Source organism: Haemaphysalis longicornis, unplaced genomic scaffold (assembly GCF_048455015.1).
Source record: "Haemaphysalis longicornis isolate Haplotype H1 unplaced genomic scaffold, Haemaphysalis longicornis Haplotype H1 scaffold_5, whole genome shotgun sequence".
In the NCBI taxonomy this organism is placed as follows: Eukaryota; Metazoa; Arthropoda; class Arachnida; order Ixodida; family Ixodidae; genus Haemaphysalis; species Haemaphysalis longicornis.
Window position 1 is genome coordinate 1,429,685 of NW_027526385.1, and position 12,956 is coordinate 1,442,640.

The 12,956-nt window shown below is 49.0% G+C and overlaps 1 protein-coding gene across 3 annotated transcripts in view; it reads right to left on the reverse strand.

The window, feature by feature from the left end:
• The window catches only part of LOC144137771 (mitochondrial glycine transporter A-like), a 38,055-nt gene that overhangs the window by 4,025 nt on the left and 21,074 nt on the right, over positions 1-12,956 (reverse strand). For 2 of the 3 annotated variants that reach the window (XM_077669738.1, XM_077669740.1), the window contains exon 9: positions 12,252-12,344. In XM_077669738.1, the coding sequence (XP_077525864.1) occupies positions 12,252-12,344 (93 nt within the window). Of the gene's footprint in view, positions 1-6,475; positions 6,535-12,251; positions 12,345-12,956 lie in introns of all 3 variants that reach the window. The other variant, XM_077669739.1, reaches the window with a different exon arrangement.

A 12,956-nucleotide genomic window follows, 5' to 3' on the forward strand; every position in this document is an offset into this window, starting at 1 on the left:
CCGTCCTTAACCTCACCTTTTTCGTCTTCCATTTGGACGGAAGCAGCCGAATCATCCCTGTCTGGGGCAGGCATAGCCTCGCGTTCTTCACCCTTGCCTTTCGTTGAGACGCTCGACGCTACCTCGGTGTTGGGTCCCGCCGGCATGTTCGTGCGTTCAGCCTTTTGGTATGAAGAATCCTGCGCTGCGACGACGGCTTGTTCCTGTACGGAGACTTGCGAGACGTTACCGGGGAAACTGTTCTTCACAGTCTTCTCTTCTGGCAGGAACAAGAATCGTTTCCCCGCATCGCACGTCGCATTGGATGTAGCGTCTTCTTGCACCACCACCATGGAGACGCTGCACTTCGACGGACCTCCTGGCCTTGCACTATCCCCAGTCGCGGCCGAGTGCGTCGTGATGTGCGCAAGGGGACATAACACCTTCTCCCATCATTTTTCGGCGCCACAGATGGAAACTGCTCCCTTGCCGGATCATTCATTGATAGCGGGTATAGCTCACGCTGACGATCTCAGAAAAGTCCCTTTGGTTACGGGTTGTCGGCTCGAAATGGTTCCCAGACCCCTGCCATTCATGCGGCTCACCGTTAAAGGAGCCATGAAGAGAAAACACAAGTTTGGTTCATTCAAAAGATTGTCTCGTTAGAATCATACTGACACCACTTTTAACGTAAACTTCGCTCAAATAAGCTACATAATTAGGAAAAACGGGAATGGTCATGCGACCCACCAGCTCATTTCCCGCAACAGAACCTATGTCGTCACATGAGCTAAGCTCTGCGATTGGCGGAGGCTGGCAGAAGCAGACGCAAATTAGGTAGAACTTACTAACTAGACGAACGAGCGATTTGCGCTTAAATTTAGGGCACATTCTTTACAAAGCAATAAGAATGATGGGACAAACAGTGGAAGTTACGAAAGCACATGTAAACATAGAAGTACTGATGCGTTCTGCTGTTCGTACTGCGCACAGCATGCTTGGTTTCGCTGCACAGCACTACGGGGCTTGGGGTTGTCTCAGACGACACTGGCCGATTGACGCAAGCAACGGTGTCTTACGTAACCCCATTTGTCGAGCGAGCACTGTTTCAGGGAACGAATATTTTCTCCCAGAACAAAAACAAGCCAGGTTTAAATGCGGGCAAAAACAAACCAAACGCTTGCCATGGTATGGTGGCGCCATCTAGGTTACGGAACGTAAAGAAACGCGGGAACAAACCAACACCGCTGTACAGGGTGGAGACAACCTTTGAACGGTCCCGTGCCGCCGCAATTGGGCCAACGGGCTCAACGCGTTATTCTTTTCGTTTCCCACGAGACCTAGCAAGGCGAAACAGACAATATGATTCAAACTTCTTCAGTAAACCGCGTTGCGGCGATAATTTTAGCGCGGTTTTGACACAATGACTTGCTTCGGCGGCGAGCGAGCAACCGAAAATGGCGGCGCCAGCGTATACATGTCTCTACCCTGTACGGCGGATGCGTGAATGAAGGTACTCTAGGCTGCAGAGCGGTCGGTTTCAGTGATGTCACTTGGGACCACGAAAACGCATGATTGAGCGGGAAAATCAAAATTTTAACCTAAATTGTTTAATTTCTCAGTGAATAAAGCACCGTTTGTATCCGGACAAGCGCTGGGGGCACTATAAAACACGAAATCTTTCGAATAAAACCAACTTGCATTTTCTCTTCATGGCTCCTTTAAATGTTGCATCCCTGAGCCTTGGCACGACAATTGGCGAGGTCGCTGCCCGTGAGTGGACGAGAGAGTCGCCTCGAACAGTTGTTAGGAGAGTGCTGTTGGCCACAATGGTCGAAGGAAATTTGGCTCGCTTGATGTGGGGTTCACGGTGCCTCTCATGCGGGACGGGACGCCTTCGGGACCTTGAAGGCATTGCAAAGCCGGTTGAGGGCACGGCATACAACTCCTCGGTACGCCAAGGCCTCAAAATATTCGGGATCGACTTCCCCATGGCCAAGAAGGTCGACGATGTTCTGGCCTATTTCGTACATTGCGGCACCTTTGCTCTCAAGCAGATCAATGGTCTCTTGCAAGTCGTGCGGAGATGGTGAAAAGACTCGCAAAACCTCACTCGCTGCCTTCAGCAGTCTCGCAGCAGCGCCGCAAAGGATGCGTTGCTGCCGGCGCAGCTTATCCATCCCACACTTACTGTCGGTCATCACTGGACGGCCTGGGCCAGCCATGCCGACCTCCGGCTGAGGGCGGGACTGATCAGCGCAAACAACAGTCAAAATTGCGGGGTTCTAGGAACCTCAAACCGGAGGGGACGTCGGTGGTCTCCTTCGTCGTGTGCGGCCATCCTCCCAGGTTTAACCGCACCAAAAAATGTAGTGGAAGAACGACGCAAGTGAGACCGGGGCATGGCTGCCCTTAGCGGGGATGACAGATTTAATGACAGTGCGAGTTTGTTCGTGATGATGATAATAATCGGCCCATACCCAACGGGAGATTTAACAGTTGTCACCACAGAGTTGCTCTAGCTTTTTTAACTTTGATTACACACTGTTCAGTTGCACCCTGGGAGCGAAGCTGGCAGCTGAGCAGCTCGAGGACCCCTGACAATTTCCACGACGTTCTGCCAATTCCACCGAACCCAAACGCCATCGATCACTGTCAACAGTGGTTGTGCAGCCACCAGTTTTTTTCAACGACCACTCAAACACGTGTGTCTTATGGGACGGATGTCGAACTGCCAAACAGGCAATGCCCACAAGATGACAGGCGTTGGCCTGCAGTGTTCAATCAACCGGGTTTCCCTTCCCTCTTGCAAAGGTCATGTCAAAGGGCAATGCAGGTTTCGCGACTTGAACCTTTTGATTCCGAGCTGGTTCGTGCCAAGGGGCCACTCAGTGGCCCACATGTGGTAAGTGGGTCACAAACAAATCGCACCCTGGCAGTTTGTCGGCCCACTAGCTGTCTACTGGGCACTTGCATACCATGGGGTTATACCCTGGACAGGCACGGCAACGAGCCCCGATTGGAAGGAGGTGGCCAGTGTTCCAGTGGAGCGCCCCTCAGAGCCATCCAACTCTGGCCAGTCATAACGGAGCCCTCCTTCAAAACTTTGCCCCCTCCCACTAAGGAAGCGACTGTGCGAGCTTAAACCAGGTTTCCTTCATAGAGTTTCATACTAATATATACCACAGGGAAACCTGGTGCCACTTGTCCTTGGCGTGGCTCATGAATAGGCTACAAAATTGCCTCGGGCTGAAAACAAAGCAACAATATTACTGGGGAAGAATAACAGAATTTGTTTTGTCATTGCAAAATTGAAGCTCCAGAAAGATTTTGTTCTCGGGCATCATTTAGAAGCTTCATGCAAGATGAACAAGAAAACGATCCTTGTTGAATTTGGCTTCGAGATAAAGCAGAAGCCATGTGTGGCAAGGAACGTCGCTAGCTGCAATGGCGGCACCCCATGACGGCCCGCCACTGCAGCACCAGATTTCCCTCGGGTAAACGCTAGTATGAAACTCCCGTATTTACTCGCACAATGAACCCACTCGTGTAATGAACTCTTTCCCCACTATTCCTGTTGAGAATTAACTTTTCGTCACTTTGAATAAAAAATGCAGCAGGAATACGTTTTTATTTCAGCATAGTTGCTGATGCCGTAGGCAATCGCAATAACTTGTTATCGCGCTACAGTACACACAGAAGTGCTAAAAATTAGGGGTGTGCGAATATTCGAAACTTCGAATATTTGATTCGAATGTTTTGGTATTCGATTCGATTCGAACGACACTTTTATTGTTCGAAACATTCGAACCACCCAAAACTCGAAAAATAAATTCAGAGCGTGTCTCAGCAGCAAAGTTGTGAAGCATATACACAGCGAACGGTACGTGCTTTCGCAGACTGTATCGGTGTTTATTCGTAGTTACAGTGCAATCTCGATGATACGATTCTGGGGGTGCTAATTTCGCGATGATACGAACTCCCGAAAAATCCTGGCGAAATTGCATTGTTTGCAATGGGAAAAAAATTCGGCTGTTACAAACAGACCTGCGCGGCCCGGCGGAAGATACAAACGAGCCGGCGAGGCACCCGACTGCCGAACGAGCAAGTGACGGCTCTCGCTCCCCTGTTTGTCACTCGTTCTCCAGAAACGGCCAGGCTGTTTTCTGCTGACGAAAACGCTCTGCGCACGCCCAACGCGCGCTGACACCGCCACAAAACCACCCGCACGTTGCGCGCGGCGCGGCCGGCGGCGTCAACATGGCGTTGGCTCCAGCCGCGAAGTAGCGCGGGCGCTCGAGGGACCGCTTCTAACTGCTCTTTAAAATGTGGCTCAAGGGAGACACGAAGTTGCTTGTGCGCTAAAGGAGCTGATAATGCATGCGAAAATGGTACTATAAAACATCAGCCGCGCCGCTAGTGGAAGCGCCCATGAAATATTTGCCGGGGTGCTAAGCCTAACCATCTCCGGCGGAGCCAAGCCAGCTGTCTCGATCTCATCCAGGTAGTGAGTGTGTAGTCAGGCTCCTTCATTCTGCCGTGCGCGTCATGCGTCATTTTCTGACCGAGGTAGGCACTACCGCGGGAGCGAAATCATCGATGCGGGCGTGAAAATACAGCGCTCGCAGAGCCGAGGCGGGTGAATCGCGTGCAAAAACGCACCATGCGGTTCACGCTTGACTGTTGCGGCGTGTAGCGAGCTTGGGCACAGCGATTGAGGAGACGAGAGCGAAGCTTTACGTGCTCCAGAAAGGACTGCTTTGGGACTTGGGGGTAAAAAAAAAGCAGAAAAAATCACGAATTTCTTCACGTGAAAGTAAGAAAAGAAATAAACGAAAACTTTTTTCAGTGCTCAATTTTTTGGTCTGTGTTGGTTCATACGAATTTCGGATGATATGAATATTTTTCGCGGTCCCGCGAGATTAGTACCATCGAGATTTTACTGTATCAGTGCGCGGTAATGTGCACGGACTCGGGCATGCCAGCCACTAGTGTCTCAAGTGAGCGGCTGTTTTCGGTATCTGGTGGAGTCGTTACAAGCAGGAGGTTGTCACTGCTCCCCGAACATGTCGAGCAGTTAACCTTTCTCCATGTTAACTGGTTAAGGTCTGCACTCACTTAAATGTTGAGTGCAATGGTATTGTGTAATGCCTAATTTTACTTTGTGTGATTTTTTGTGCAATAAAGGCAGTTTTTGTGTCTCTAGATGGTGCAAACTTTAATTTTACAAAAAACAATAGGTATTCGTATTTGAAAAATGTTAGAAAAATATTCGATTGATTCGAACTTTGTTGTTATTATTCGAATTCGCTTAGAAATAAAAAAATTGATATTCGCACACCCCTACTAAAAATGCATTAAAAAAAAAATCTCAACAGTAGCCGGAGACGTGAGCGCGAATGCCGTGGCTAACAATGTAAAAATTGCGCGCTTGCGGAGTGCCACCCGTTGAACGCAAAACAAACCTTGCGCCATAAAAACGTTGCTGTGTGCGAACAAAGTCAAAGCACTACACGTACTCCGCACTCCTCTGCTCTTGCTGTTCCGCGACTTCGCCATTACGCTCTGTGGTTTTGTTGTTTAGCTGTGTTCCGACTTTCTTTTGTGCTCCTGGCGCACGCCCTACAATGGGACAGTACACGAGCTACACAGCCAGTTTTAAACTGAAGGTGCTGGAGCATGCGTGGGTGCACATGGAAATGGCGGTGCTGGGCGGCACTCCAGTGTTGACCCAGTGCGTGTACGCTACGGGTGAAAATGAGAAATTTCCGGGTGGTGAACAGGGATCGCCGCGTGCATCGTGGGCCCATAAAAGGGAAGTTTGCAGGTGTCGGAAAAGAAATTTTAGAGTGCCTTAACAGCACGGAATACGGTGACAACAAATGTGAGGCCGCAAGCGACTTCAGTGCGGAGGAGGACAGCTCCATGGCGAAGGGGTACGATGGCGAGTTGCGAATAAAATTTAAATTTCATTACCTAATTACCTACGTGTTTTCACAAAAATGGTAAGGCTCTGGCAGCGTTCTCTTTGCTACAACTTCATTGTATGGAATGTCAACTGTTGCAATTTTTTCCCGCAAATTGAACCCTCTCCCCCAATTCATGCCGAATTTTCTGGAAAAAAAGTGGGTTCATTACGCGAGTGAATACAGTATATGGTTTCCTTGTTCTTGATACCAGATGCCACCAGCCAACACAGTGCAGCTGAGAGTTCGAACTGTGAACCGAAAAATGTCAGGATGCTCTCAAGGGGTCGTGTTTCCAGCATTTGGCACTTGTTTCTGAAGGGAACAAAAGTGGATGGCTCAAATCGCACAGCCTTTTGCTAGCTAGCACATTCCACGGCAATGTCTCTGGCACTGCTTTGCAGACATCGCGGCAAAGAAATTTTTCACACACAACAAAGCTTTTGTGCAACGCTCATCAAAGTGCACCAACATCCAAACAAACACACCACACACGGGAGCGCACAGAGCAGACAAAAGACACTACTTGCCAGCACACAACAGGGAAAAAGCTGCCCACTGGGTAAAGCAGACGTCACGATGCAGTGGCCTGGAATGCAGACATGGGAAAGGGAAAAACACCAGATGAACACTTCACCTAGAACCCTCTGGTTCATTTCACTCGAAATTCGCAGTTCAAAGCTATTGGCAGTGAGATGTTTGAGTGGCGCCCCCTGGCTCTGACGTCGGCTTAGGGACTCGTGCCGCTGTCGTCTGCTACACTCCACTTGCAAGAGGCCGCAGTGCCAGTGCTAGAAATCGACCGCTTTGATGGTTTAGTGCCTTAAAAGGCGTATTTCTAGTAATTCAGTTCTTTTTGCCAGCTTCTGACACATCTGAATAATTTCCAGCTGTATCACCCACAAGTTTGCAACACCCGAGGAGAGAGAGAACAACTTTCTACAGAGCATCGGTCAGAAGATCGTGTGTCACTCGTCCTTTCTAGCGTATTCGCGAGGTTCACCGCTCAGACCTGCTCGGTAAGTATTCAGAATGCCGAGGCTTCCCTACATTATTTTTGAGATGCTCTGATGAAGACTCAACAGTCTAATGCTACGTACCAAGCAGCGGGCACGTAACAGAAAATAAAGCGGCTGTGTTCCATTTCTTTCGTTGTTGTTGACTTGTATCAAATGAATGGTTTTTTTTCTGTGCCCAGCGAATTAACTTTCTGCGCCGTTACAAACTTCTTATTTGTAGTTCTGGGGATTTTGGAATGTTCACAAAGGTCGTGTGGATATTTCCCTCAGGCTGTATGGCGTACATTCCGTTCTTCGCAAATTGGCTTTCGTTATGGCTGCGTGCAAGAAGGGGCATATCCCCAGCGTGCATTGTTTATTCACATGCAAATACTATGAGAAGGTTTCTGCTACGCACCACGATCGCGCCTCAGACAACGTTGTATAGAGTACTCGAAGGCGGCTTTTCTGCTCCGAATTTCTATAGTAAGCACCGTTATTATAACGAACTGACTCTCAAGCCAAACAGTTATGACATGATTACGGTGCTGAAGCCTTGATATACTGGCTAACGAACTCAATAAATAGTATATATGCATATTATAACTAGAATCGATACAAATGAACATGTCCCAGCAGCTCTTTGTTGTTTTCCAACCCCTCCAGGCGTAAAGAACAAATCCTGGTCTACTTGGGATGATATTCTATGAACTGAAGAAAACTATTCTTGCTCTTTTTGCCTGGACTGAGGAGCCCACCCACTAACCAGCTAGATTTTGCTTGCCTGTTAAGGAGGGACCTGGCTTTCAACATCAACTTTTTTATTTCGCAGTGGATTTTGATGAAAATTAGCACAGCAACTGGAAATGCTTCTGTGATAACACCATAAAAATTTCAAAGCAATATTTCGAAAATATTTTTACTTATTAAATTTTCTTTCTGTTCTGCTTGTACCGAGCTTGAGCCGCTTATAAAACACAATAGAAATCTTGTTCGAAGTGCTTTGGATTCCCAAATGAATGGGCGAGGTCGTGACAGTTCTAGAATTTTTTGTTTACAACACAATGTTTTTTAGTTTTCATTTTTTTAGAGGTCAATGTGTAACAGGCATGTCAACTGTGAACGACTATTTGAATAAAAAAATCACAAAAAACAAATCTGGAAAACCAAGAGTGTTACGACCTGAACTGTTCATCAAAGAAGGTAATGCAAGAAACGGAATCAAAATAGACCCAGCGGTCACGAAGAAATCCCTGGAACAAGCGACACAGGTGGTAAAAAAAACTGTTTTGAGAAAACGGCTTCCGAAGTTACAACATAGTTTTCACTTATCAAAAGTCGTCAGGGCTGTAGCCTTTCGTGTCCTTTTGAACATGGGGCTTCTGGAAGGCCTTGCCTTGAAATTGGAGTGCCTTTTACAGCCTTTCTCTTGCCACAAAACATCATTTTCACGATCACTTTCACATCACTTACACAATCATTTTCAGCTCCTCTGTGAAGAGTACATAGCCCAGTTTGCAGACCAAATGGAAGGGGAGATAGCTTTCAATGCAAAGTAGGTTAGCTGGTTGGCTGTATCGCACTGGACAACCTCCCTTTGCAGTGTTGTCACCATGGCAACAAGTGAAGCATCTTTTTTACTTAAATTTGAAAATTTTTGGCTCCTTTAAGTTTTATCATCTTGCCTGGCGCAGCAACTTAGTACTCATACGTGCAGGTGTTCATTGCCAAAAGTTTGCATACCACAAGGATGCAAATGAGCTACTTTAAAGCTTGGTATAATATTCTGCATAACTCCCAACCTCAATGCAAGGGCATTTTTTTACTAATTTTGACATTCAAGGCATCCAATATTTCTCGCAGCACAGCCAGTAAGCCCTAATTCCATAGATGTATGCATTGGTATCCATAATTTCCCTAAAAAATTTACTGTTAAATGCTGCGACACTAACGTACATTTTTAACGCAGAGAACATATTTTTATTCCTATATTACTAACTCAAACCTGTTTGCATGATTATTAGAAGTGCACGGGAAACGTTGCGCAAAAAAGGCGATATAGCTCACTCGCATCGCACGCTTACCGCGACATATCGTACTTTAATTATCCCTGATAAGGCTGTCAAGCCGCTTTTAAGATTAAATCTAACGTCGCAGGCATTAATTACAACTACTGGCGTTCAATCGTAACCGGTTGCCCAGTCATGTGATGCTCCAATGCGCGTCGGCTATGCCGTGCGCACCGCAGCGTTTCACGCGTCGACCGTTTCTTTCCCAAGGCTAGCGAGCCCACAGTCAAAACACAGCAATAACTACGCGTATAAACTTCGCAAATCCGACTAAAAGTTCACTTCACGAACTCCTATCGCGAGCGCGCACACCGCGTCACCCTCCGGGGTCTGGCGATGGTAGAGTCGCGCGCACCAAGAAGCGTTCGATGACCTCCGCCTTTCGAGCCACACAACTTCCCGTAATCTGGCTCGTGATCTCAGGCATTCCCATCGCGATAACGTCCGTTTTGAATACCACCGACTGAATAGAAACTTGGCCGAGCGAAGTGCTGAAAATGAACTCAAACCGCACGCTACGCAGTTCTGGCGGCCGCCATCTTGCGTTGCGCCGCGACACCCAATCATGAGGGTCGTCTTAGTGCGCCCCAACCGGAGGACCAATAGCGCCTCAGCATCTATTTCTAGCTTCGTTTGTGCGTCGTTTCTTTTCTGCCGCTTGCACGTTTGTAAATGAATGCAGATAAGAGAGATGAGCGGAACCGCAAAGGCGATCGCTCGGCCGATCTAACGATATCAAAATGGCCGCGCCCGGTGGCACCGTTGCGGAGATACACGCTCCGAAAATTGCCGTTTTTTCGGCCTTTTGCGCTAATACTTCGTCACCGCGCCTGGCAAAAACATTTTCTTATGCCTCTTTGAGACGCTTTTCAGCGGAAAAACTATGCAGACGCACAGAATAGGAAACATAGAAGCCGAATATGTGGGTTTCAAAAAAACAATGTTTTGGTCATTTTTCCGAAGTTGAAAGCCGTGTCAAATAATGTTTTCTCCTCCTCCTAGTCCTCCAGCTCCTGAGTTGGTGTTTTACTACAACAAAAATCTGAATTTTGGGAAGATATGGCTTCGGGAAATGTACCGAAATATCCCTCCAGATCTGAACAAACATCGCGTTACTGTATTTTTACCGTAAACGTGACTCATTTTGCTCAATAAACTTCAATTCTGGTTAGAAGCCTGATATAAAACCAGCACGCGCCCATACACACAGTGGGTTATTTGGAACTCAACCTGCAGTTTCTGCGGCCCATAGTGCCTGTCGGCATAGTTTCATGCCATGACAACGTAAAGTGATGTGATGCAATACTTTCGAGCGTTCGGCAAGGTTGCAAAAACTGTTTTACCTTACGTACGATTACCGCGAATCGTAATGCCTTCTGTCAAAGCCGGCAGCCCCGAAAGCCTGGAATTTCTTTTGGTTTTGTATTTTCGCTGTTATCGGTTACTAGCAGCTTGCTCTTCCCTTTGTTCGAAAGATTATTTAGTGCAGAAGCTGACGACTAGCTCCAACTCTTCGCGCTCTGCACAGGACTGGCTTTGCAGGGAAAGGGGCGACGCCGGCAATCTTTCTTCCGTAGCGTTATCCAAAACTATACTATAACTCACGCCTTGAGCCAGCGTAGGTGATTTTAAGTCTATTATTACGATAAAAAGTTACGCACATGCAAAATCTGGGACGGACAAGCAGCAAACGTGAAGCGAGCGCAAAGCAACAGCAGGGAGAGCGAGCCCGACCGAAGCAGACGACAAATGCGAGAGTACCTAAGCCGACGTCACGGTGGCGCACTTCGCAGCGCCGCCCGTGGTCGCGCCCAACGCCAATAGCCCTAGCAGCAGAGGTTGGTAAACCGGGGGCACACAATGGCAAAATTATTCTGGCTTATGAACATGGTTTCCCCGACAAGGTGCAACCAAAGGCACTCGATGTTGGGATTACCTAGCCATGGGGAAAATATTAGCAGTACAGTGTTACTGCACACACGCTCAGGGCAAACACTGCTGGGTCAAGGGCATTTACAGTCTCCTGGACATCGTGCCACTTGCTGTACTTGCACAGTTCATGAAACAAAAACGGGACACTAAACAGAGGTGCCAAAGCACAAGACCTCGTAGCTCACGTTCCAAGTTTCAGCAACACTTTTATCACGTAGTTTTCCGCAAGAAAAGTGAATTGAAATGTGCCCTATCCCCTGTGTCAGTCTCCTGACCCGATCTGATTGATTGATTGATTGATTGTGGGGTGTAATGCACCGACGCAACGCAGGCAATGAGGCACACCGCAGTGGAGGGCTCTGGATTAATTTTGACCACTTGGGGACCTTTAACGTGCGCCGAAATCTCGAACACAGGCGTTTTTGCATTTCGCCTCCATCTGAAAAGTGGCCGCTGCAGCCCAACACCTTAGCCACTGCAGCAGGTTCCTGACATGATCTGGTTTTGCGTGCTGTGATGGCAGGCTCAAAAGATTTTAGGCCCGTGGTTTAGCTTGCTCACAGCACTTGTGCCATGTAGAAACTCTGCCCAAATGAGAAATAGGCGCAATTTTTTCCGATTAAATTAAACTTTCATTTATGTCCGACAGGCGAGAAGTGCATTCAGGCACGACAGCACATCAATTCTAACCAAGAGGTTCCTCCAGGTCGTGGGATGCAAAGCATGTAATCACTCAACTGCCTACAGCCACCTTCCACGAGGGATCGTCAGTGTCGTCTGATAAAGCGAGTGTGCATTGTGCAACCAGTTTGAGTTCGTTTCCACGAGCCTCCACTTGTGTCCGTGCCACTTGTGTGACACACCCACTCCTCTTCCCAGCTCAGTCAGTCGCCTGGCCCTGTTCGCAGCAGAGCATTCTCCCACCTGTCTCCTATTCATTGGCCCATTCTGTGCTTGGAGGTGTTGGCCACCTTGTGGGCCACTGGTCGCTCATGACGCTGGACTGCCAATGACCCCTTGGTGGCAATGCTTTTGCACTTGCGAGCCCACCCGATGCCGCTGCTGCAAGGGGCACCTGGCTTATTCCCCCTACTTCATCCTCCGAGCTCCAACTCTCTACACTTCAGCCACATTGCAAGCACAAAAGTTTCCTCGAGAGTCCCACCACACAATGGGGCGCCACTTGGCATGCCAACAGATCCCCTCCGGTGTCCCCTCACTCGGGCCGCACAAGGGGAACAGAAGTGCTGAAGTGCCCGAAAAGAGAGAAGGCACCCAGGCAGCACCAGGGCCAGAGGAGCACTCGCCTGCTCGTAGAAGGACCAGGCCATGGCGGTCACCAGCGTCCTGCGCAGCATGCGGGGCACCAGGCCCCGGAAGTAGCCCACCACGCCTTCCTCCTGCAACGGGGGGAATGGACGGAACGGCTGTGCTACACGAGCACGGCAGGGGCAACCCCCCCTCCCAGCTGCCCTGGCGACAGCACCACCACTGCCGGGGCTCATGGTGGACAGCCGCAGCCGTCCGTGTAAGCTGCAACACCCAGTCGGGGCCCATTTGGGAGGCGTCCGCTTAAGTGCAAAGGCTTCCAGCATGGAAGTGTGCTCAGTGCCCTCTCCCGGCATGTGGTGTGTGGCCCAAAACAAGCGCTGTATCAACCACTGCAAAACTGAGATGCCACTAATAGAGTGCCGTTCTTTTTCCTTTTTTGTCCTCCTCTCTCTCTCGGGAGATCCCCCTGTCATCCTGGATAAACCAGTACCCCTATGGGGTGCTTCAGCTCGCTTCAATGGGAGGCTCGAGACTGCGCACCCACTCCGCAGTGCACTCTGTTTATCTCCGTAGGATTTGGTCGCCTCTCTAGATCGGCCAGTGAGAGGTGGTGGGGTCTGGTAACCTGCCCTCGGCAACCGCACAGCGCACCAACAATCCCCACTCCACTCACAGTGATCGCAGTAGGTCCCCCCCCCCCCCCCCCCCCCCCCCCCTCCCAATCCCCATACACCAGCTGC